Below are 25,300 nucleotides of genomic sequence, written 5' to 3' on the forward strand. Positions count from 1 at the left end.
ACAAAGTTTCTCGTATTTTACAAAATCATCTGGCTTGAACATATTTATAAAACTTATGTTTCTCATTTTTATGGAGATTTGTTTTTTGTTTGTAATCAGTTTCTGTCTGAGTTCCAGAAATGCAAAGGGTGCAAGCACCGAAAGAGGTGGCAGCTGACAAAATTGCTGTCTTTGACCTTCTGAAGCAAGTTTAGTAACGAATCTGGAAAATAATGAACTGCAATTAATGAAATCTGCACTCATATTCAAGTGTGTTTCTCAGACAGCACATAAAATAATTGAGAGAACTTCCCGCTCTCTAATTAGTTAGATTGAATTAATTTGGCATAATAGCTTTTTTCATGTGTCTAGAAGTTGGTGTTCAGATGAAGCTATTTATGTACTTCCAACTTCTGAATTCCAAATGGCATCTTTGGTTCATGTGGGGAATTAAGGAGTTAATGAAAGAAAAAAGTGCAAGTATCAGTCGCTCAGTCGTGTCGACTCCTTGCTGCTCCATGGACTGTGGCCCACCAGGCTCCTCTGTCCATGGAATTCTCTAGGCAAGAGCACTGGAGTGGGCTACCGTTCCCTTTTTCAGGGGCTCTTCCTGACCCAGGGAGTGAACCCAGGTCTCCCACGTCGCAGGCAGATTCTTTACCATCTGAGTTAATGCTCACATTTAATTTCCACCGTCAGAAACACAGCCCCGTTTCTGGCCTGTCCTTGCTCTGCTGTCAGCTCCTCTCCAGTGTCCTGGGCTTTGCTTAGGCCTACCCTGCTGACCACAAGGATTTCTGTCTCCAGTTTCAATATGGCTTCCAGTGTGGTAGATGGACAGGGCCTTGAGTAGAGACAGCAGTGCCCTGCACATCTCTGACCCAGCTGGAGAGATGCTTAGGTAGGCCTTTCAGCTCTCAAGTGAGTGAGTGCTCCATGTGCAAAATGGGGAGAAACAGACACAGCTGCCGGTGCTGCCCTTGTGCACTAGATGCTGTTTCAGACTTCATTACTCAGGCTCCTCTGATGAAACAGGCTATATGAATGCTTGCTGTGGTGTCTGTAGGGTTTGTCGTCTTTTTTTTTTTTCTTAAGTTCTATTTCAGTTGGTTGAGGTGTAGGAATTTGTCTCGAAGGAAGCTGCTGTTTAAAAAAATACATATATTTATTTGACTGTTCCAGGCTTAAGTTGTGGCATGTGGGATCTAGTTCCCTGACCAGGGACTGAACCCAGGCACCCTGCATTGGGAGCCTGGAGTCTTAACCACTGGACAACCAGGTTAATACCAAGGGTTCATCATCGTAACTAACTAAAAATAAGAAAAAGGATCCAGACCTTGTTTTCTAGCCTTAAGTTTTACTTAAGTATTCAGGTTGTTTTTAAAGGTTCTTTCCCCCTGTAGTTTATATTTGGATATGTTATGCTATATTGCTTGTTCTTGTGTTAATAAAGGGAAGTTTGTACAGACCTTTTGAAATACAGACTTTTGAAAAAATTCAAGGAAAATGATTTCTGTTCAGTTGCTTTGTGGATGAATTCTTAGGCAGTTCTTACTGCTTTACGAAATGAGACTCTTAACTGTGTTTTGTTTTCCAAGATCATAACATCTTACCATCTGTCTTTGCCCCAGAAATGTATGGATATTGACATACTTAGACACGAAGTTGCCTTCAGAGGCAACTTAGAGTTGGCTTCAGAGTCACGGTTAGTAGCTAATCTGTAGAATAATGAAAAGAAGATAGTTTCTGAGGCAGGATAGGAGTTGATTTGAAGAGGCCTCATCTTCCACTTATTTTTCAGAAATAGGCCTTGTGTACTTTTGTATGAGTCTGTAGACCCAGGGTTGGCAGGCTTTTTTGGTCAAGAGCCAGATAGTTTTATTTTAGGCTCATTTTAGGCTTTGCTGGCAGAACTGGCAGAACTGGCTACAGACAAGGCTAAACAATGGGTCTGGTTTTGTTCCAATAAAACTTTATTTATAACCCTGAAATTTGAATTTCATATAATTTTTACATGTCACAAAGTATTCTTTTATTGATGTTTTAATAATTTCAAAGTGTAATAACCATTCTTAGCTTGGAGGATATACCGAGCTGGGGACAGTCTAGATTTAGACTCTGCTTTTAAGTTTTTAGATTAACAACCATTCTGTTGACTCAGCTGGTAAAGAATCTGCCTGCAATGCGGGAGACCTGGGTTCAGTCCCTGGAGTGGGAAGACCCCCTGGAGAAGGGAAAGGCCACCCACTCCAGTATTCTGGCTCAGAGAATTCCATGGACTGTATAGTCCGTGGAGTTGCAAATAGTCGGACACGACTGAGCGGCTTTCCCTTCACTATGTTTCATAAATTATCCTTCATTCTTCATGGATACTTGAAAACTTGAGTAGATAGTGACTTATTACACCCTATTTTTTAAGAAGAGAAATCTTTTCCCACATAAATACTTAAGTTTTACCAATTATCACGTAGAAGCTTAAAAAGTAAACTAGCTAAACCCTAATATACAAGAAACTGCCTCTTTCCTGACAACTTCGGAAATGTCAGTGTCTAAAATTTTCCATATGTAGGGTGTCAGGTATGTTGCGCTAACACACACATTGTTGTTCAGTCGCTCAGTCCTGTCCAGCGCTTCGTGGCCCCATGGACTGCAGCACGCCAGGCTTCCCTGTTGTTTAGCATCTCGCGGAGTTTGCTCAAACTCATGTCCATTGGCTCAGTGATGCCATCCACCCATGAAGTCTGTTAGGACAGGCTCATTCACTTTTATCAACTGATAAATAAGTTACTTGTTGACAGAAGTGTGCCTTTTAGTTTTGGGTTTTTTTTTTTAAGATTCATTTATTTTCGCCTCTGCTGGGTCTTTGTTGCTGTGGGCTTTCCCTAGTGGTGGCGAGCCGGGGCCACTCTAGCTGCGGTGTGAAGGCTTCTCACTGTGGGGGCTCCTCTTGTTTGGAGCTCAGGCTCGAGGGCATGCGGGCTTCGGTAGTGGCAGCACGTGGGCTCAGCAGTCGTGGCCCATGGGCTTAGTTGTCCCGCAGCATGTGGCTTTCCCTGGACCAGGGATCACACCCGTGTCCCCTGCATTGTCAGGTGGGTTCTTAGCCACTGGACCATCAGGGCAGCCCTTTTAGTTGTGTTATGTAATTGAAATTAAATAGGAATATCAGGGATTAGACCCTGAGTGCCTGTTTCTGAAGAGGAGGACTGTGTGCATGTTTGATTTTGCACATATTGTATCCTCAACTCCTGACACAACCTTTAGAATATAGAAGGCTACCTGGAGCCTGGCAGGCTACAGTCCGTGGGGGTCACAGAGTCCAACGCGACTGAGTGACTCAGCACCTGGTACTTGTTTTACTTAGATCTAGAGAAGTACCTTGGAAGACAGTGCATGAAATTCCAGTAACTAGGGTTACCATAGCGCTTTAGACATGTACTGGGTGCGTACTGTGCCAGGGATTGTATATGCATCAGCTCAGCAGCAGTGCTGTCTGATGAAAATATAATATGAGCCATGTGTGCCATTAAAAATGTCTAGTAGTCACGCTTGAAAAAGTAAAAAGAAACAGGTTGAATTAAATAATTTACGTAACCCAGTATATTCATAATATCGTCATTTCAACCTGTCATCAGTATAAAAAACAATCTGAAATCTCCTCCTCTCTTTGTTTCTTTCTGTAGAGTCTTCAGAATCAGGTGTGCAGTTTACGTTTCTAGCACATCTCGATTCAGATAGTAAATTTTCCTCGGAAATAACTTGATCTGCATCCAGAGTTCATAGAATTGAAAAAATAAATGCGCATGCCCAAGACGTTACAAAAACATACTAAAAGGCACTTTAATTTTTAAATTTATATGTTATTAATTAAAATTAAGTAAAATAAAAAATCCACTTCCTCAGTCACACCAGCTGCATATCAAGTGCTCAGAAGCCACCTGGCTGTTGGCTGCCATGCTGGACGCACAGAGTTAAAGGGTAATGTTAGGCGCTGACTTAGAGGTGAGGATGAGTCTCAGGTAGGTAACGCCATGTCTAAGGTCACAGTGTGCAGTGAGGGGCAGAACTGAGACACAGTCAAGAAACAGAATTTAATGCACGGTTGTTATCTGAAGAGATTTCACTGGATTTGATTAAAAACAGCAAGTGATAATATTTATAGAATCAATCCATAGAGTATTTGAAGGAGGAGTTAGTCATGCTGTGGAAAAACACTGGATAGAATCTATCTTTGGGTTTTTTGGCCCATTTCTTTCTAAAAACAATTATTTCTGGGCATTGACAACATAAAGCAGGAAAGTGACATGGTCAAATTTGTGTCTCAGGAGGCTCCTCTCACTGCAGTTGCAAGGTAGATTTGGAAGCAGATAGAAGGAGGAATCTACTCAAGTGAATGTACAAACTTCACGAGGGATTGTAATATTGGTCAGAGAAGGGAAGTCACCATCCCATGCTGACACGTGGATGCTTCCTGCTGGCCGGAAGGAGCATGTGGCAAGTAGGGTAACAGTGTCTCTGGCAAGGACCAGCTGGTGGCCACCCACCGTCCTCCCTCTGACATTGCTCAGAGAATTCCTGTGGACTGGATTGCCACTTCCAGAGGTGAAACCCAGAGGCGCAACCCAGAGGCGATCAGGTTTACCCAAAGAACTGAGGGAGTGATTAGAACGAGAGTTACTTAAACTGGGAACTCTGACTGCTGGGTGGAGACGAGGGCTGGTGTCGTCCGTGGCCAGCACGGTCTTGGCCGGATCCTCCTGGAAAGCCACAGTGCAGATCGTGAGGTTGATCGTGGACCCCTGGCAGAGGGGGTGGGGGTGCTGGCTGTGTGAGCCGGGATGGTTCTGAGAGGTGCCTCCCCCACCCCCACAGTGGCTGCAGCCGCCGGTCCCTGCACGGTTACTGGGGGCACTGCCAGCTCTCCCTGTCACTGTGGGCTCAGCGCCCTGCCTCTCTGATTAACATAACCTTTCGAAATCTGTTTATATTGATTAAGCTATTGCTGATTCTTGATCTTTAGGTAATTGTACGTGTCTGATTTTGTCTAATGTTTGTTACTTTTACCAAAACATATTCAAAGATGAGGTGTTCAGCTTGGTAGTGTTCTTTATGTTTTTCTCACTTTATCAGCCTGAAAATCAAAGGTTGGCTATTGAGTATTTATGGCAAGAATAAATCTTACATCTCGTGTTGTATTTTCCTAGGCTTGGATTAAAGTGATTGGTTAGAGTTAAAAAAAAAAAGATTTAGAGGATCATATTTACTTAGGAACCATTAGAACATGACTTTTAAAGAATTTATCAAATTCATGGTAAGGGGTGATTATTAGGAAAGGTTAGTTTTCAGACAAGAGAAAAAAAAGTATCAGAAAATTCAGTGTTTTTGAACAAAGTGTTAATTAAGTTGCTTCAACAGACATCTTTTCTCCCCTCTATCTACTCCTGTGCTCAAAATTTGGAATTTGATAGGATTTTTCCAAATCCTAAGTGTACGATTCAGCCTTTATATCACATAAGTCATTCATTCACTTATTTACTTGTTCAGTCAGCAGACATTAAGTTCTTTTATGGATGACATGAATGAGACATAATCCTTACCCTGCAGGGAGCTTGCAGTTGAGAATGATCCCCGTCAAGACGGACTGACAGATAATTAGGTTATATATATAAATTGATTATAGGTGGTGTGTTGAGGTTATAGGTGAAGGTGCGGGGAGGGGGTGCATTTTACCTGCAGTTTCAGGAAGAGTATCATGCTCCAGCTAAGACTTAACAATGGCTAGGTCTTCACCAGGTGGGCGATGAGTCCCTCAGGGAAGGGACAGCGCAGGGAAGTCTCTGGATAAGAAGCATGCTCAGTCTCATGAGAGGTGATGTGCTTTCATATCATGTCAAGGAGTTAAGACTTCATTCCAGGCAAATTAGCTCTTATGCCTAGTTAGGACATCCTGAGCTCTGGTTTCATTCAGGTGGCATATAAAAGTCAGAGTTTAAAAATGACGAGATAGGGTCTGAGAAGTGACTGTCACCTTGTCCCCACAGCACTTCCACGCCACCCTGTGCCTCTCATGTGCTGGTCCACTAGACCTGAGCCACACTCAGGAAAGCGCCCTGGTGTAGCCGTCCAGCCTTTAACCGTTAGGTGAATGTCTCTGAGCCTCGCTTTCTGAAGTGTGAAATGTAGATAATTATACTTATATTCACACTCCTCATGGGACTTCTTAATATTTATAGCTGCAAAATACTTTGCAGTCATTTTTATTAATAGTTACCAGATGTGTCGTAAGGATTAATGAACTTATGATCTGAAATGTTTTGAGCTCTCGAAATAGGCAGCCGCCTGCATGGGGGGTATGCAGAGGAGCATTAAAATGCAAACAGTACCATTTGGAAATGTGAGCCCTTCTGTGTGAAGGACAGATTGCACGCTGAAGAGTTCAGCACACTTTGTAGGTATTTTTGGTGCCCGTAGTAAGGTTGCTGAATTCACCGGAGGCCGTCGCCCGCCGGATACAGAAAGCTGGTGCGCCCTCCCGCTGGGGCACGCGCGCGGGTGCGTGGCCCCGACATGCTGCCCCCGCTGCAGCCAGCGCCCCGCTCGCCCTGTCGCCCGCTCTTCCCGGCGCCGCCTCTCACTCTCGCCCCTGGTTGTCTCCAGGTGTTCGTTTGCTGGCCGCCTTCACATCTCCGGATCCTCTGTTCTGTCTCCTTTTCCTCTTATCATCCAGGTTCAGGCTCTTACGTTTCTGGTGCTCTGCCGAACCGCTGACGCAACTGCTTAATTGATTTCTCCAGATTTTCTGTCTCCTCCTTTAGGGATGATCTTCTGTAAGCCTAGTTCTTCACACCGCTTCACTCGGTTCCTTTGTTAGCTCTTCGTTGCCTGTGAAAACCCACCCCAAGCTTACAGGGCCTTCTCCGCACACCCTGACCTCCCTTTCCCTCTGCCCAGCTCTGGTCACTCCAAATCCTTCCCTCTCTTGAAGACCTCCTGGAAGGTTGAGAAGCTTTCCCCGGGCAGGGAAGTGAGAGGAGGGAGCCTCCAGACAGAGAGGGCAGCCTGCCCTTGTCGCGGCACTCTTCACGGGTCGCCTGGCCCCCAGGGAGCCGTTGTGTCTTCAGGGTCTGTCTCCAGGCGCAGTCACCCCCATGGAGGTGTTCTCCGTCTGGTCCCCGGATAACCCCTTCCTCCTCCGCACCTCCTCTGCCTGGAAACTTTCATTCCGACGCCTGTCGTCTTCCTTGATGTTTTCGCTTTTTGCGTACGCATCCTTCCCCCAGACTGGATTGCTGCCCTGTTAAGAGGGATCCTGTATCCTTCTGGTCTTCGTATTCCCACAGCACTGTTGCACCACTTTGTGCACCTGAGACCTGAGTCCTTACTTCTTCTGTTTTAAGTATTTAAAATATTTTAGAGTTATTTACTTATTTTCTGGGGGAGAGGCTGTGCTGGATCTCCAGTGCTATATTCGGGCTTCCTCGAGTTCCGGTGACTGGGAGCCGCTCTCTGGTCACGGGGCACGGGCTTCTCACTGGCGCATCTTCTGTTGTCGCAGAGTGCAGGCTCGGCAGTGTGGTACACCAGCTCAGTTGCTCCGAGGCACGTGGCACCTTCCTGGACCAGGGACTGAACACATGTCCCCTGCATTAGCAGGTGGATTCTTAACCACTGGACCACCAGCGAAGTCCCTGAGTCCTTGTTGAGATGAAGGAGAGCCCCACTAAGGCAGAGCCCCAGTGGAGTTTGTCAGGCAGGGCAGTATTGTGGGAAAATTTGAAATACACAAAAACAGAGTGATTACTGTGGTGGATCCCTATGCATTCGTCACCCAGCTTCCATGAAAACTAGTCTGCGGCCAGTCCTGTGGTCCGTGTGTCTGTGCCGCCACCCTCTTGAGCATGTCCTCTGCTGGAGAACACTCTACCGTGATGCTCTGCCACCCAGAGCTGCTGTCTGGCCGCCATTCCTAGGAGGGGGCACCATGAAGTGCCTAGTGTGCGAAGCGGAGAAGTAGGTGTGGCTGGAGTACCTGAGTTTACCCTCAGGACCCACTCAGACCTGATGTGATCTTACTGTTGACATAGGTTCCAGCCATTTCAGGTGTATCTAGGGGTTGGGCAGATGTCTCTACAGAGCAGATCTGTTGCCTGATCAAGAAGTTTAAGTGTTGGTTGCTCAGTCATGTCTGACTCTCTCTGACCCCATGGGCTATATAGCCCACCAGGCTGCTCTGTCCGTGGACTTCTCCAGGCAAGAATACTGGAGTAGGTTGCCATGTCCTTCTCCAGGGGAATCTTCCTGACTCAGGGATCGAACCCAGGTCTCCTGCATTGTGGGCAGATTCATTACTGTTTGAGCTACTCAGGAAGAAGTGGTTGTGGCGGGGGGTGAGGGAGGGTTGTGGAAAGAAGTGGTTGTGGAGAATGAGGGACAGTGAGGGGAAGCGTGAGGTCTTCAGCATAGAAGCCTGGAGCCACGAAACTGGGGCCTTGTCCCTCAGGAAGCCCTGTGCCTCCGCTGGATTCCAGTATTGCATCCCAGTCAAGCAGATACTTTCCCAAGCATTTACTGGATGTTTTAAAAATTATTCTGAATCATAAAGAAAAGTATATTTTTCTGTTACCCCATTTAGGAGGACATAGAAAAGGTTTCATCCTGGGTGGCTGTAGCTCCATCTTGGTGGGATTTTTACGTTTTTGTGCTTTAAAGGAGAATGTTTCATCTGAATCTTGTCTGTTTTAAATAAGATATAACTGAAGAATGTAAGTATTTTGGGATTCCAGCTTAACAAACTTTTTTCTGCCCTTACTGAGAGATATGGTCTGAACACCTTTCCATTCGTGGGGGGCTTCGGACACAATGGGGAAGATAAAAATGAAGGTGCTAGCCCCTGCACTGAAGGGACCGTAAGACAGACTGGAGGGTACGTGCTCGAAATGGAGAATCCCTGAAAGGAGGCCTGGGGCAGGCAAGATGTGTGACGGGAGCTGGGTGGGAGGCATGGGGGTCTTTCCTGGTCAGAGAGTCGAGGGAGAGGCTGGGGGGTTCAGGCCTGGTTCTGAACATTCCATTGTCTTTCTTAAACCCATGTCTGACCCTGGCTCTCCCGGGCCTTCACCCCGAGGTGCCCCCCAGTGTCTGCAGGGTAGAGCGTGTCTTCCCTTAGTTTATCCCCACATCTGCCCAGCTGTGTGGCTATATCTCCTGCCATGGCCCACTTCACTGTCTCTGGGCCTTTTGCTCAGATGCTGCTGCTGTTCCCGTACCCCTAGCAGAATTAATCGCTTCTCGCACCTTTCTCCCAGAGGCTGTCCCAGGGCACAATGGGCTGTAGCAGTACCTTTGCTAAAACGCAGCTGTTTGGTGTATGAATGCAGGTCGACACCCTTCTCTGTGGGCTGTTTCATTCCAGATGGACTTTTCTCCCTTCAGTTAAGAGTCTGGGCTGCTAGGAAGGAAGCAAGACTTGGGGCGTCAGCCTTCATGCCTGCAGACTCTTGGGGAGGCGTGACATCAGAGGAGCCCTGGCACCCAGACACACCTGGGACCTGGGAGGAACCGGATGCTCCGGGCTGGAGGAAGGGACTTGAAAAGGGTCCCAGGCCAGGCAGACTAGACAGATCAGGGTCCCAGAACAGGCAGACTAGATAGATCAAGGTACTGCGTGGCAACAAACCCCGTCACCCAGCTTTGACACCTCCTGTGAAATGGGATTGAGGGTAGGTGTTTGGCCCGGACGGAGCCCTCTTAGAGCTGAGCTCTCTGAGGTGACCTCCAGACCTGCGCTTCGGAGCAGGCAGGCCCAGGAAGGGGCCAGACCTTGGTCGGGGAAATAAACGCAGAGCGTGGCAGGCCCCAGGGTTCTCCAAGGTGGTTGCGTCTGCTCTGTGCCCACCTGCCGTTGTGAACGCAGCAGCTGCCGACTCCCTCAGGGTTACCAGATCCTCCTCCCGACTTTTCTTTCTTCTGGGGCCAGTGTTTGTGTGGTTTTCAGCTCTGTTTTAAAAAGCTGTTCCTTGACACACATCCGTAAGGAACCGGCTCCACTCGTGTGATACCACCTGTGCGCATCAGTTCAGGCTCTTATCCCGTCAGCCCTGCTCTGTTGTTGGCGCCTGTCGCTTGCCCGCCTCACCCTTGCACTGTTTCTGCAGCCAGTCTGCCTTCCACCAGCAGGTTGGTCTTCTTCACGCTCTGCCCGCTCTGCCCAGGAGCTCTGGGGGTCCTCGCCATTGCCCAGGAGCTTGGCTCAGACCCCAGAGCCTCTGCTCGCATGCCTGTCCCTCTGCTCCAGCCACACTGGCGTCCGTCCTCATCCCCCTCGCTGCCTGTGACGGCTCGGCCTGCGCTCCTCTGGACCGGGAATCTCCCTGGCTGGGCAAGGCTGGGTTTGTGCTCCACCTCTCCTGAAGCCTTTCCCGATCTTCTGTCCTGTCGCATGTCTCTGTCAGGTCCTGAATGCTCCCATGGACAGATAATAAGTGATACTCATGTGCGCTCAGTCGTGTCCAACTCTGCGACCCCAGGGACTGTAGCCCGCCAGGCTCCTCTGTCCCTGGGATTTCCCAGGCAAGAATATGGGAGTGGATTCCCATTTCCTTCACCAGGGGATTTTCCCAACCCAGGGCTGCATTGGTAGGTGGGTTCTTTACCACTGAGCCACCCAGAGAGCTCCATGTACGGATACAGCCCCTGGCTAACACGTGCCGTGCGCAAGCGAAGAGAGCACCTCCAACTCCTTACTGTCTTCAGCCCGTGTCCGGCGTCGCTGGGGCTGGGCCACTGACTCTGCTCCTGGCTTTGTATGTTTCCAGCACAGCACCCCTGCCCAGCCCCTGGCAGCCCTGCCAGGCAGTGACTTGTCAGAATCCCTGCAAGCTGTAGAAGTTCCCTCTGGGTGGGTCCTCCTGACAGCTCTCCCGTCTGTTCAGAGGAAGGCTTCTCTGGTTCTGTCTGCCCTGCTCCCCCGAGCCCACTCGCTCCCTTGTTTCCTCAGCCCGTGCCCCGAATCATGGTGCAGTCGGCCCTTCCGGACGTCGGGTCGCCCAGGATGGCTGAGGTGAGTTGGTCGGGCCGGGTGGTGCCTTCTCTGTGGCTGTCCCACATACGGTGGGTGGCCCCAGTGCTGTAACTGTGGAGTCCACACCCGTGGCTTTTAATTTTAGCATTCCCGTCTCGATAATGAGCTATAATGTAGGTCACTGTCTTCTCCCTCTCTGTTTTGCTTGTTATACTTTTCTATTTTCAACTTGTTAATCATATGATTGCTAACCTCTTAGGTGCTTGGCTGCTAATGTAGTCTGCTGTTTTAATAGCCCACTGCTAGGCAGAGGCGATTTCTATAAACAGAACCATCTCCTTATCCCAAGTGTTGGCTTAATTCTCAGTTTTACATTTTATTCTGATTCATGATATCAGCGTGAAAAGACTGACACTAAGCTGGGGGAGAAAATCATCTCTTATGATCTCCCACAGATGAACAGCACTTCTCATCTTATGAATAGCAAATCTATTTTCTCCCACTGTGCCATTCATCCTCTGAGGAGATGCTGTGTCTTCCATAGGAAGTTTTTTATTTATTAAAACAGGAGCTGCTGCTGCTGCTAAGTCACTTCAGTCGTGTCCAACTCTGTGCGACCCCATAGACGGCAGCCTACCAGGCTCCCCTGTCCCTGGGATTCTCCAGGGAAGAACACTAGAGTGGGTTGCCATTTCCTTCTCCAGTGCATGAAAGTGAAAAGTGAAAGTTAAGTCGTTTAGTCGTGTCCGACTCTTAGCGACCCCATGGACCAAAGCCTACCAGGCTCCTCCGTCCGTGGGATTTTCCAGGCAAGAGGACTGGAGTGGGTTGCCATTGCCTTCTCTGAAAACAGGAGCAAAAGAGGCCAAATAATTTGAAAGATAATGCAGATGTCCAAGAGTTCACTCCTTTCTGCATGGCCCATTTCAATCTTAGGTGTTCACGAATTTAACCAAAGGTAGAGCTGCCCCCGCCCCAGCCCCCATGAGTCGGGTTAATGATTTCTCAAGGCAGAACTGGGGCTCCCAGGCCAGTTGGGGCAAAGGCAGACCCTTACATGAGGGAGCTTCCCTGAGGGTTTGCTCAGATCCAGGCTTTCCGGCAGCCTTAGGAATGTCTGTGCTAAACTGCGACCCAGAGAGGTAGGGAGATTCCCACTCACATAGCAACTCCAATTGAGTGGGAACCCACAGTGCCAAAGTGGAAGGATCAGAGCTGCGCTTGGCTCAGCGGGAAAGAACCAAGAACCAGGGTAATCAGAGCTCACTTTCCAGCCCCCCGCCCCCGCCGTCTCCTCTCTCCTGTCACTGTGGATCTGACCTCTGATCCCCGGCTTTTCCCTTACTGGAGGCTTTGGGTGAATAGCCTCTCTGGGCCTTGTAAAGTAAGTCCTTCCTGGCCCACATCAGAGGACACAGTGAAAGCTGATGGGGTAGAAGCTGATGGGGCTCTGAGGCACTGTCCCTGGGCCGTCCACTTCTCAGGACTAAGTCTTTCCTTCAGCAGATCCTGCAACTGGGGGACGGCCTTATCCCCAGGGAGCAGGGAACTGCGGACTATGTCAGAACCATGGTTACTGTTCAGACTTCAGAGTCTCCTAAATTTTGCTGTGCATTCTTCCCTGCCTGGTCAGTGAGACTAAAAATAGAATGGAAAAGGATAAATAAAACATGTACAAGTTGCGAAAGAAAAATGATTGAAGGATTGCCTCGTCTTTTAGAGTATTTATGCTGGTGACAGTTATTGATCTACTGGATTTAGTAAATTTTGCAGCCCAGAGATCCATCACAAAAATGGGTTGTTAATCTCAAGAGGTGCCGTTAATTTCGTACCCTGAGAGTGTGCCTTGTGGGGGAAGGAGGGCCTCCAGAGACAGGAATATAAATGACAATTCACGTGAAAATGCGTGATTTATCAAACTGCTGAGTTAAGCCAAGTAACTGCAAGAGACTTATAGATCTCAGCTGTTTCCCAGTTCAGATAAATCCTGTATTTCAAATGGAAAATGGCCATTCCTGTAAGATAAATAATCTTTCCGTAAATATCGAGAACATATTTCTTTTTCTGAGCAGCACCCTTCTCGCCCCGCAGCCCGCTTCCCACTCCGTCTCCCATTCCCTGTCATGGTGCATCAGGAACAGAGAGATACCACGGCAGGAACACCCGAGAGCGGCAGGGCCCGTGGAGCTCTGCTGGAGTGAGTCAGACCCAGGGCTGAGAGCCGGGGAGTCCAGCGCAGCTCCGGCCTCACTCAGCCCTGCTCGCCGGGCTGGCTGCTCCTCGGCCCACGAGTCTCCAGGATCAGTGACCCTGACGTGGGCCGTGGGACCAGCCTTGAGCAGCGTCTCGAAAGACAGCCTCTCAGGGGAAGGGTACAGCCTGCTGGCAGCCTCTGTCCCTCCTCTTGCCCTGCCTCCTGGCCCCGCAGGCCTCGGGGTTGTTGCTTCCTGCCGAGCTGTGCTCTGGCACGTCCGGATCCCTTGCGGAGGCCACCATTTCAGTTCTGCAGGAGCAGCGTGCTCTGCTGGCCTCCAGCTATCCTCTCAGCGTCCCCAGGAAGTTGGTGCTGGTTGGGGGGTCCGTTCCCAAGAGAGCGGAGCTCCGGGCCTGAGTGCGGGAGGTGTAAGAGGGAGTCGGGTGTTCACATGTGCCGTGTTTTATGTGAAGGCTTTCCTGCCCATCTTGTACCACACTGCCCAGCTGCTGCCCCACGTCATCGTTCCCACCACCAGGCAGGGGTGTCCCACAGTTAACTCCGCCCCGACCCTGTCTACCTGGTGATAGCATCCGATCCCCGCAGCTTGAGGGCTCCGCCCCACAAGACTGCCCCCACTTCAGAACCAGGTCCCACGGGCTCCAGACCAGAGGATCCCCTGATCCCTCCCTCAGGTTCAGTGAATTTGCTGGAGCGGACCCAAGAGAAGTATTTTACTTACTAGGCTATCAGTTTATTAGACAGGGATGTAACATAGGAGCAGCCAGGTGGGAGAGACCTGCAGGGGAGGGCAAGGCGCTCTGCCCCCGTCGCCACGTGTTCTCCTGCCCAGAAGCTCTCCAAACCCTGTTCTTATGGGGGTTTTGTGGAGGTCATTACATAGGCATGGTTGATTAAAGCGTTGGCCACTGGTGAGTGAGTCAGCCTCCAGCCCCTTCCCAGAGGTCAGGGATGGGATGGAAACGTACACCCTTCTAGTCATGTGATTGGTCCCCGTGGCAACCAGCCCCTCCCTTGGGGGTTTTCCAAAAGTCACCCCCCTTAACATAAACTTAGATGTGGTCGTAAGGTGCTTGTTATGAGTATCAGGAAACCTTCATAGCATTTGGGAAACCCCAGGTGTTTTAGGAGTTCTCTACCAAAAAACAAGACATTTCAGACCAGATGTGTAATTCTTAACTAGAAACCATACTATCATAGGCAGCTATAGGAGCTGTGCTTTATGGAAGGGGGCAGCAATGAGGGGCACTCGGGGCTGCCTTGCTCAGCCCGGGTCAGGGCAGGGAGGGGCAGCAGTGGCTTGCAGCCTGTTGGCGTCTGTTATCCGTGCTCAGAGGTCGCACGGAGAGCTGATGTGGGAACCTTCCGCCCTGCTGCAAGACCACTCAAGTTCCACCATCAGAGCTGTCTGTCTCCACCGACAGCAGGATTGGCCTTGAGGCTTTCGGGAGGAATGCCTAACTTTGAACTCTCCCCTTTCCAGGCTCAGCGGGAGAACGGGGGGCTGCATGTGGCCCCCAGCATGCCTGTGGCCCCGCCAGCCACCCCTGCGCCCAAGACCTGTGATGGGCCCCCGAGAGTGACACCCACCTCCCCGGCCCCCGAGGGTGGGGATGGGCCCCCCAGCCCCCTGAGCGAAGCATCCAGCGGCTACTTCTCACACAGCGTCTCCACCGCCACCCTGTCGGACGCCTGTGGCCCGGGTCTGGATGCCATAGCCTCGACCCCTCCGGGCCCCGGCCTGGCCGCCCTCGAGCCTCCGGCCGCCTCGGTGGAGGGAAAGACACCAGGCAGCGGTGCAGCCCTGGCTCCAGCCGGGGCGTCTGCAGAGAAGCAGAACCAGGCAGCAGGCCCGCCACCACCACCCAACCAGGTGAGCAGGAGCTACCCTGCCGCCTCCCAGAAGCCAGAGGACACCCAGCCCCAGGGGAGACCAGTCCCCGGCCCAGAGCCCGACGTCTCCAGGCCACCGCCGCCCTCAGACCCCCGGTTCCAGCCGCCCGCTCCTGCCTCTCCGTTCAGGATCCAGAAGGTGCGGACCTCGGAGCTGAAGTCGTTCACGCGCATGCTTGGCGGGGACCCCGGCGGCCCCTCGGGGACAGCGGAGGACCCACCGGCCTCGGGGGACCTGGGGGATGGCGGCGCTGGGGTTCAGGCCCTGGGAAAGCTGGAAGTCTCCTCGGATTCTGAAGAAGCCAGTGAGGTCCCAGAGTGGCTCAAGGAAGGAGAATATGTGATGGTGGGCACCAACAAGACGGGCATCGTGAGATACGTGGGGCCCACCGACTTTCAGGAGGGCACCTGGGTTGGAGTGGAGCTGGACTTACCTTCAGGTGAGTGATGCTAGTTTGGGACAGGTGCCTGCCCCCATGCCCACTGCAGCCTTGCTGAAAAGTGTGGGCGCTGCCTAGCACCTGCTGTATGCCCTTGGGCACATCGTTGACCTCTCTGAGCCCCGCAGTTAACACTTCTCAAAATCAGGAATTTTCACTAGATAAGGCTCTCCTAAGTGTTTTAAGAGTCACATTCTCTCTCTTTTTATAACTTGCAGAGATTTGTCAGAAACTTAAGACATTCATTGAAAGCTACTAAATATTAATTCGATAATGAATTTAAATCCTGGGGTTTAGGTTTTAGTCCCAGAAACAGCTGCATCTGAACTGCCATAGCAGCTCTGTGTGCTGTGCTAGCTCAGGTTGCGAAGTCTGACGCCCGCGTGGAGGCTCAGATGCCTCAGGTGTTCCCCAGACACCCCCAGGCTCCTGGGCCCCCAGCAGGAGGATGGAAGGAGAGGTGAGTCTCCTGTATAGAACGGCTCACCTCCAAGCCAAGACATCATCATTTGCAGAAAAACTGAGGGCAGGGCTTAAAGAATTACTTTCCTGTTGTTTTTTAAAAACTGAGATACAGTTGATTTACAGTATTAGTTTCCAGTGTACAAACTGGTGATACAAAATTTTTATAGATTATACTCCATTTAAAGTTATTATAAAACACTGGCTGTGTTCCAGGTGCCATATGATGTATGCTTGTAGCCTATTTTATACACAGTAGCTCGTGCCTCTTAATCCCCGACGTCTGTCTTGGCCCTCCCGCTTCCCTCTTCCCAGCAGGTAACCATCGGTTTGTTCTCTGCACCTGCGAGTCTGCTTCTGTTTTGTTATAGTCCTTTGTTTTATTTTTTCAGTTCCACACTTAAGAGATAACATGCAGTATTTTTCTTTCTCTATCTGACTTATTTCACTTAGCATAATGCCCTAGCTACATTGTATATAGCAAATGAACTGCAGGGTTTTTTTTTGTTTTTTGGAAATAGTTTTATTGTGATGCAGTTCACATAACAAAAAATCCAGAAGTTTAAAGGGTACAGTTCAGCAGTTCGTACTATATTTCCAGAGTTGTGCAACCTGATTTTACAATGGGTTTTCAGTTCAGTTCAGTCGCTCAGTCGTGTCCGACTCTTTGCAACCCCATGAATTGTAGCACGCCAGGCCGCCCTGTCCATCACCAACTCCCGGAGTTCACTCAGACGCACGTCCATCGAGTCGGTGATGCCATCCAGCCATCTCATCCTCTGTCATCCCCTTCTCCTCCTGCCCCTAATCCCTCCCAGCATCAGACTCTTTTCCAATGAGTCAACTCTTCCCATGAGGTGGCCAAAGTACTGGAGTTTAAGCTTTAGCATCATTCCTTCCAAAGAAATCCCAGGGCTGATCTCCTTCAGAATGGACTGGTTGGATCTCCTTGCAGTCCAAGGGACTCTCAGGAGTCTTCTCCAACACCACAGTTCAAAAGCATTAGTTCTTCGGAGCTCAGCCTTCTTGACAGTCCAACTCTCACGTCCATACATGACCACAGGAAAAACCATAGCCTTGACTAGACGGACCTACAATGGATTTATCCCCCCCTCAAAAGAAGCTGTATGTCGATTAGCAAGACACCCCCCTCCCCAAGCCCCAGGTAAACCATGAATCTATACTGTTTGTCAAAATTGATATGAAAGGTCCTAATCTGGGCTTCGATATTCATGGAGTCACAGCGGCCCTAGCTTCCGTGGCTGGCTTATTTCACTTCTCGAGCGCCCCAGGCTCAGCTGGTTGCGGCCTGTCAGCACTTGCTCCTTTTTATGGCCCATGCGATCCCATTGTAAGGATGCCCCGTGGTGTTCATCCACTTGTCAGTTGATAGACATTTGGGTTGCTTCCACTTTTTGGCCGTTGCGAGTGAGGCAGCGGGGAGTACTCATCCAAGTTTTGTGTGGACGTACTTTCTCTTGAGGAGACACAGGGGGCTCTCTGCGTCCAACACACTGAGCTCCGCCGGCCTGATTGCCTTTCTCCCTCTTGCCAGTGTGTCCCAGGGCAGGGCAGCTGTTCCCTGAGTGGAAGCTTGGTGGACACGTAGGGATCAGGGACCCAGTCCTCATTCCCCGCCCTGTGCTGTGCTTCACCTAAAGCACTTTCTGTTTGCTTGTATGAAGGAAACGTCTCCGTGCCTTGGCACACCAGGGTGGCAGCTCATTAGCCGCTGCTGTCCAGTTTCTCAGCTGGGTCCTACTGTCTGCGGCCCCGTGGACTGTAGCTGCCTGGCTCCTCTGTCCGTGGGAGTCTCCAGGCAAGAACCCTGGAGTGGGTTGCCGTTCCTCCTCCAGGGGATCTTCCTGACCCAGGGGTCAAACCCGAGTCTTCTGCATGGCAGGTGGATTTACCACTGAGCCACCAGGAAGCGCATCTCTCTAGCTTCAGTTTGGTAATCTGCCAGTTTCCATCCAATAGATTTAGAAAAAATAATCATTCTATCTCACAACCTCCTTGCTTGGTTTGCATTTTGACTGTCCAGATTGAAAACGGTCAGTGCCGAGGGGGAAGAGCGGGCTCTGCTTTGGCACGTGGGCATCAGAAGTGGCCAGGCCTTGACCGTGTCTGAGGCCGCTGAGATCTGTCTGCAGTGACCACCGGTGCTGCCGGGAGGCACTGCCCAGGCCCCATGCCTTCCACGGGGCACAGCTCCTCGGGCACATGGGGGTCCCTTGGGTCTGGGAACCGCCTCCACATCGTCCTCTCTTTCTGCAGGTAAGAACGACGGCTCCATCGGCGGGAGGCAGTACTTCAAGTGCAACCCCGGCTACGGGTTGCTGGTGAGGCCGGGCCGCGTGCGCAGGGCAGCAGGCGCGGGGCGGAGGCGCAGCGCCGGGCTCCGTCTGCAGGGCGCCCCCGAGCCCCGCAGGAGTGGCCTGCTCTCCGGCTCCGCCACCAACCTGGCCTCACTGACTGCAGCGCTGGCCAAGACCGAGGGCACGGCGCTGCGGGCTGAGCGCGGCCACGGAAACCCCGAGAACCGCAAGTCCTGGGCCAGCTGAGTGGCGGGGCAGTTGCCTCCCATCCTTCCAGGGTGATGGGCAGAGGGCGCCGGGCCCCTCCAAGCCTTTGTGGGGACAGTCCTGGGGGGCCCTCCAGCTGCTCTCCCTGGAGACAGGCCAGGAATGCTTTTTGCACGGTGACGTGGGGCTGGTGACCACCCACCCCTCCCACCCCGCCCCGTTTCGCCCTCTCCCCAGGGGTGAGGGCGCATCTCAGCTGGACCTCAGGTGGAAGGTTTCAGGAGCCCAGGGTGAGGTCCCCGTGGTCTCCCTGGGCCTGGGGCTGCCCACTCACGGCTGCTGTTGCTCTTTGTTCTATTCTGGTGACCCTGTTAACCTCTTAATTTAAAACATAATTGTTAACTAGTGCCTTTTCACTTCTATGGAGGTGGCCCCCAGCGCCTCAAGTCCTGGCTTGCACCCCAGTTACCCCCAACACCCCCAAGTGCCGGCTCCTCTAAGTGCCTGGGCCCCGGGCCTGCCTCTTCTTTCCCGGGCCTGCCTCTTTCTTTCCATGGGGTTTCTTAGAGGTGTCTTTGTGGGTGTTTCAGCATCTTTATACCTGGAAAGTTTTCTCTCTTTGCCATTTATTCCCTTCACAGAGTTCCTGGAATATATTTATTTATATTTATTTTTTCAAAATCTAAAATTGTTCGCGAGCCACAATCGTCCGCTCAGCACTGGTGCCCAGGGGCCACCTTGCACATCACCGGCCTCCGTGACCGCTGCGGAACGGCCAGCCTGCTGCCTCGGATGGGGGTTCCTGGAGGGGCCAGAGGACACTCACCTCCTCCCTGTGTCTTAAACACAGATGCACAAGTGGCCTTACTCTCAGCTGACAGCAAAAACGGGAGGAGGTGGTGGTTGTGCTTCTGTGTTCAGAGGCATCACGGCCTTCCTTGGTGCAGTTGGGGGTCTGGGAGGGTCCTTAGACAAGTTGAGCTTCGTGGCAGTTTTGTGCCCTGATGCCCGCTCAGCCCAGGGCTGCAGCCTGGCGGGGTTCACCCCTGGGGACCTCTAGGAGCCATGGGCCAGTCAGCCCTGGCCCTGAGCCCTTTTTCCATCAGTGCTTCTCGAATTACCAAGGTGGTGGTCAGTGGCCTGGTGACGAACATTCGGCCGCCTCCCTGCCTGTCATCACGGGAGCCACTGGGCCTGTGCTGTGAGCAAGATTTGGGGGCACCGTGTAGTCGGGGGTGGAAGCTTGGAGCTGGAGTTTGCATACAGCATTCTAGGCTGCCTCTTCAGTTCTCGTGTTTAGACTCTTAAAAATGATAGCCAGAAAGCTTGAAAAAAAAAGAACAACGAAACTCGGTTCTCTAGCAACATGAAGCCCCTCACTTGAAGGTGGCCCGCGTGCTCCTCCTGTGCCTCCGGGACCACGGGACAGGATGGAGCTGCGTGCAGGCTCTGCCGGCTATGGGCTCGCCCGCCCAGAACAAGATCTCGTCACCCCAAGCTGCCCTGGCCCGATTTAGAACGGGGGACAGGCCCGGGAGTCTAAGATCGCACCCTTCGTCTCAACAAGTACTCTGAGCTTGGGAGCTGGAAGGGTTCTCACGGTGAACAGGCTGAAACCAAGGAGAGTTACTGGTTTTTCCAGTGTGTGGGAGCCCCAGCCTCTGATTCCCCGTCCCAGCTCTTTCTGTGTCCCCAAGAAGCGGCTCCCAGCCCACCTAGACCTCCGTGCGCCCAGGGCACAGCAGCCCGGCACGGAGTCTGCAGGTTTTAGTGACCTGGCCCGGTGTGCCCTTGCTCCCTATCTGCTGCCCCAGCGGATAGCTGGCCAGGGGCTCTGGGGAGGGGTGGGGGGCTCCCCCATGACAGGTGCCCTGACCCGGGCAGAAGGCATCTTCCTCATTCCCCGGGTGCAGCTTCCAGGCTGGTGGTTTGCCCTCCGTCACAAGAAGCCTGTCTCCTTCCTTTGGGGCCAGGGCTGCCAGAGCCCCAGGTCTGCAGGGGGCCGGGGGTCCCACCCCTGGCACTCCCTTCTGTCCTCCACTGGTCTGCTGGGGGAACCCCTGCCAGGCAAGGCGTGTGCCTGAACTAAGTGCTCTTAATTCTGTGTCAGCTTTTCTATGCAACATCCTTCCCAACATAGACATTCTCCTTCAAATCTGTTTCCAGTGTGAGATCCTCCTTTATGGACACCCTCCTGTCCCTGGGAGGGTGGCCCTTGCTCCCAGTCTCCGTGAGCTGCCCAGGGGCAGAAAGTTGTGCACCCCACACTTGCAGAGACAATGTGGGGAACCAGAAAGTGGTCAGGGTGTTTGTGATCCTCATGGACGGAGCCCAGTACTTGCTGGGGCACGTCTGCCCTGCGACGGGTGTCACAGCCTCTCAGAACTGGCCTGGTGTGGTCAGCTGGGGGATGAGAGGCTGCACTTTTTGTTGCTGGTTGAGCTAAAGTGGGTGAAACGACAGCAGGGCCACTGCCCTGAGCAGGTTTTTGGCTGGAGCTTGCGGAGGCTGAGAGGAGCTTTGGGTGATGTGGGTCAGCTCCTTCCAGCCCTGTTGTCCCTGGAGGCCTCACCCCTCTTTCTCCCGGGGCCTTCCTTTCAAACATCCCCAGTTCCCTCTGCCTGAGCGTCTCCTACCAGCCCTGCCCCACACTCACGGGGGCTTGGTGTCCCTACCCAGTGAGGCAGCATCTCCTTAGAGCCCTTGGCCTTGTGCCGTTGGGACTGGGGGCCAGTGGCCAGGGCCCCTGTGTGCAGAGGTGGTCCTTCCTCCCGCGAGGAGAACTCTGTTGCTGCTCCCAAGTCTGTAGCCCCCGGCTCTCCTGGGGTTTTCTCAGAATGAAGCGAGTTTGGGCCCATGCTTGTGCTAGGAAGGCCACGTCACTGGTCCTCCTGGTGAGCTGTCCCCGTGGCCAGGGCAACACGCAGGCCGCCCCAGGCACCCTCATCTGTCAGCGCTGCTGGCAGGGCAGTGGCCTGAGGGTTTTGGGGGTAGGGTGTGGCTGGAGAGTGTTTGGGCTGGAGGGAGGGGCTCCCCCTTCCCTCTGTCTGAAGTCCTCGGCTTGCTGACAGACCTGTTTAAATGTCAGCCAGTCAGGCTCTGGGATTTAGTAAGACAGCAGGAGTGGGGGGGCCCCCAGGCTGCCTGAGGACAGGTCAAGGCTGGGCGGGGCCTGCCTGCTTTGCAGACCCCAGGGGACCGTGGAGGGAGGCAGTGGGGGTGGCTGATGCCCAGAGGGAGCAGGAGGGTGAGAAAGCCCAGCTGCGGGGCTGAGTCGGGCTGGCGAGGCTGGCAGGAAGGGCCCTGTGTGCTTAGTGAGCTGTGAATGGCCCCTGAGGAGTCTGAAAGGCTTAGGAGCACCCCTGCCCCTTCCTTCCTCTCCCTCCTCTTGGATTACTCCCTTGTCTGTGAAACCGTTGGGAGGTTTTCTGGGCTAAGATGAGCCGCCCTTGACAGAGGCCTGCCTGCTCTCACACCTCCTAGCTCCCAGGGTCGCCGCTCCATCTGTCTGTCTGTCACTCCTCACCTCCAGGACAGGTTGTGCAGCCTGAGACCCCAACCCCCTTGTCCCTGTGTGCACCCTTCTTGGAGGAACCCTTCGTGCCTTCTGCGTGCTGCTCATTAATCGTGTTGGGGGCGTTGCCTCTGTGTGAAGTTCTGTAAATATGACAGGTTCACACAAGGAAGTGATTTTGATTGGGGGATTGTTGATTTCCTACATGTGAAATGGGAGTTAAGAAAAATCCAAAGACTCTGTAATGACCTGTAAAGACTTAATGATTTGTATTGTATAGTGAACTAAACGTCTGTAATTTTGTACCTTATATGCCTTCCCACCATATGACCAACAGCCTCTAAATAAAACCAGATGATCTCCTGCCTACGTCTGTGGTCCTCCTGGTGCTTTCCCCTCTCCCCACCAAGGCAGGGGTGTTTGAGCTCATTCCAGACTGTTCCCCAGGGGCCGGGGTGGCCTGGTTCTGAGTGATGGGGCGCGGCTTTTCAGCATGGAGACTGGAAGAGGGGAGGCTCAGGGCAGGAGCAGGTCCCCTGAGCACATACCCCCGGGCCTGGCAGTCTTTGTCACGTATGTGGTTTTGTGGCGGGTCAGTTAAGATATCTTTCAGGAGCCAAGGACCAACAGAAACTTCCTGATGACCTTAGACTTGGAGCTTCTGGGCTAACTCGGTGGAAGGCCACTTTTCTGGAGCAGGCATGTCGCGGCTCTGGGCCTCGGCTTCCATGTCCCCCTGGATCTGTGTGCCGTGCCCCATGTCAGACGCCGCAGTCAGGGAGCAGGGCTTCCTTGCACTGCCGCACAGGTGAGCAGACCTTCAAAACCTCTGCAGCAAGGGGTTCGGGGGAGGAGGATTAAGGCTGTGGGTGCCAGCAGGTCCCATCTCCACAGGTTGTGGAAACTGATGGCAAAAGTTTTGGGTCCTGCTTGCCTCAAGCCAGCATCCTCAGGACGTAGCACCCAGCGAGGACCCAAACAGCACTGGGGAGGGGAGCAGGCCTTCTGAGGTGGCCCCAGGGTCGCACCCTCCCCGCGGGGACGTGGTCAGCCCAGCATGCTGGTGGCCCCACATGGGTGAGTCACTCTGCCAGCACCTTGCCTGAGATAAAATGTACTTGCAAATGTAAGGACCACAGCCGCCAGGAGGGCTGATGGGGAGGTGGCCAGCAGTCAGAGCACGTCCTGGCGGGACTTGTTTATATTCATAAGTGCCCAGGACTTGTTCGCAGAGATGATAAGCGCTGCCAAATAATGACAGAAATTTGGCAGCCAGAAGCTGTCCTGCTCCGAGGCAAGCATCTCAGCTGGATCTAGCTCCTAGGATAAATCTCGTTTTTTGGGCAGCTACTTACCCTCTTGCAACTCAATGAGATCTCCTTTGCCTGAGGCTGTGGGGTTTCTAGTCGCTCAGACCCTAAGATGGTGCCAGTGGGGGGTCACATTGTGTCCCTTCGCTCCCTGGTTGGATCACTCGGAACAGCTGCGCGCCGTCCTGCACTGGGCTTCATGTTGCCGGCCGAGCCCCATGGTCGTGAACTAGAGCGCAGTGCCCACCAGCTGGGGGCCCTGGAGCTCTGGGGGGTGGAGGAGGTTCCCTCCAGGCAAGCGTATTTGGAGGACTCTAGATGAGGCGCAGGGATGGTATGCTGTGGGCACAGCCGGAAGGAGCAGTTCTGGCCCAAACAGGAGCAGCATGGGGTGGTGACGGCCTGGGCATCCCTCCTCTGCAGACCTGCTCGTCTCTCTACTGGCAGCCTAAAGCTTGGAGACAGCTCAAAGCTTGAAGACACCATGTGTGAGAAAACAAACCCCAGCTCCCTTTTCTCTGAGGAGTTGGTAAACCTGTCAGGTGAGATGGGAGCTTGGGCACCTGGTCCTTCGGTCCTGCTTAAGAATTTGCTCCCAACCATTTGCCTTCAAGAAACGCAGAGAACAAAGCTTCAGCTTTCTCTCACGTTGTTACTGACTGCTGAAGGAAGGTGAAGCCCCAGGAAAGAGGGCTTCCGTAGGAAAGCGAGGTGCTGAGGGTGCGGCTCGGCAACGTAAGGGCTGTGGGCCTCGTGGGCGGCCAGCATCCTAGTGATTTCAGGACATGGGCACGGGGCCTGTGGTGAGGGGACCACGGAGGGGAAGCTACGGGAAGGCACAGCTTCTCCTGGGGAATTCAGGCAGACACGAAGGGAGCGCAGACTGGAGGCAGCAGGGGCCAGATTCCCGGCAGACATTCCCTCAAACAGGAGATGCCTGATCATCCCCTGAACCCCTTCCCAGCGATCTCCTGTCTCTGGGACGCTAGACTGTTCTTAAAGCACGAAGGGACGGATGTTCAAGACAGAAAGGTTGGGCACTTCCCGAATGACTGTGGTTACTCAAAAGAAATCCCGGCCAGCCTTTGTTCAGTTATACATTTTATTCTCTAATAGGTACAATACTAAAATAAACACAAATTAAAAAAAAGTTTTATTAAAACAAAACTGTACAAAAAAGCAGTATACTACATTTTAATTACAGAACAGTCTACTGTCCAAAAGGCACTAATCCAGAATAGGAGATACAAGGATACAGGACTCATTGGAACTATTTTAATCAATACAAGAGAGCACTTGTTTCTCGGACCATGTACATCCAGAAACAAGGGCTGTTTGCTACAGTCATCACACATTGTTATAAATATGAGTCCCACAGGCGAAGGTGCAGTATCGCTCTCCCTAGAGAAGGTTCACATCGGGGTTGGGGGGGGGGGGGACGCTGGCTGGTGGGAGCACGCTGAGAGGTGGGCGGGAGCAGGGGGCAGGCCCAGGCCTGGGGCTTCTGTCGGGGGAAGGCCGGCTGTCCGGGGCACGCAGAGCCAGTCTGATGCTCATTTCCGGCTGCTGCTGGCAGCTGCACTACTGCCTTTTATGTGTTAGCACCGGGAAGGTGGGTTCTGAGACCCTCCAGGGAGCTGGGGCTGGAGGCCTGGGGGATGAAGCGCCAGCAGCTCGGCAGAGACGAGGCATTTTGTAACCTGATCTGAAAAAGGCGGCAACTAGGTGGAAGAGGGGCCAGAGCCCAGGGAGCCAGGCTGGCTTTCTGGGAGACCTTCTGGCCCTCGTGCGCCCCCCTCCTGGTGGGGAGTCTGCCTTAGCGCTGACAGTCTTGTTTTGGAAGCTGATTTCTAGAAAGGGGAGTTCTGGTTCCCTTAGTCCCACCTCAGGGCCTCCAGTGGCACCCGGGCAACCTGGGCCACTGCCCCAAGTCCGGTGCCCA

At 52.5% G+C, this 25,300-nt stretch overlaps 1 protein-coding gene across 1 annotated transcript in view; it reads left to right on the plus strand.

Moving 5' to 3' along the window:
• KIF13B (kinesin family member 13B) overlaps window positions 1-18,573 on the plus strand; it is a 201,505-nt gene extending 182,932 nt beyond the window's left edge. The window contains exons 38-40 of the mRNA XM_052645142.1: window positions 10,976-11,038; window positions 14,698-15,547; window positions 18,287-18,573. Coding sequence (XP_052501102.1) covers window positions 10,976-11,038; window positions 14,698-15,547; window positions 18,287-18,573 — 1,200 coding nt within the window. The remainder of the gene's footprint in view (window positions 1-10,975; window positions 11,039-14,697; window positions 15,548-18,286) is intronic.
• Window positions 18,574-25,300: the final 6,727 nt, after the last annotated feature.

Source organism: Budorcas taxicolor, chromosome 8 (genome assembly GCF_023091745.1).
Source record: "Budorcas taxicolor isolate Tak-1 chromosome 8, Takin1.1, whole genome shotgun sequence".
NCBI lineage: Eukaryota > Metazoa > Chordata > Mammalia > Artiodactyla > Bovidae > Budorcas > Budorcas taxicolor.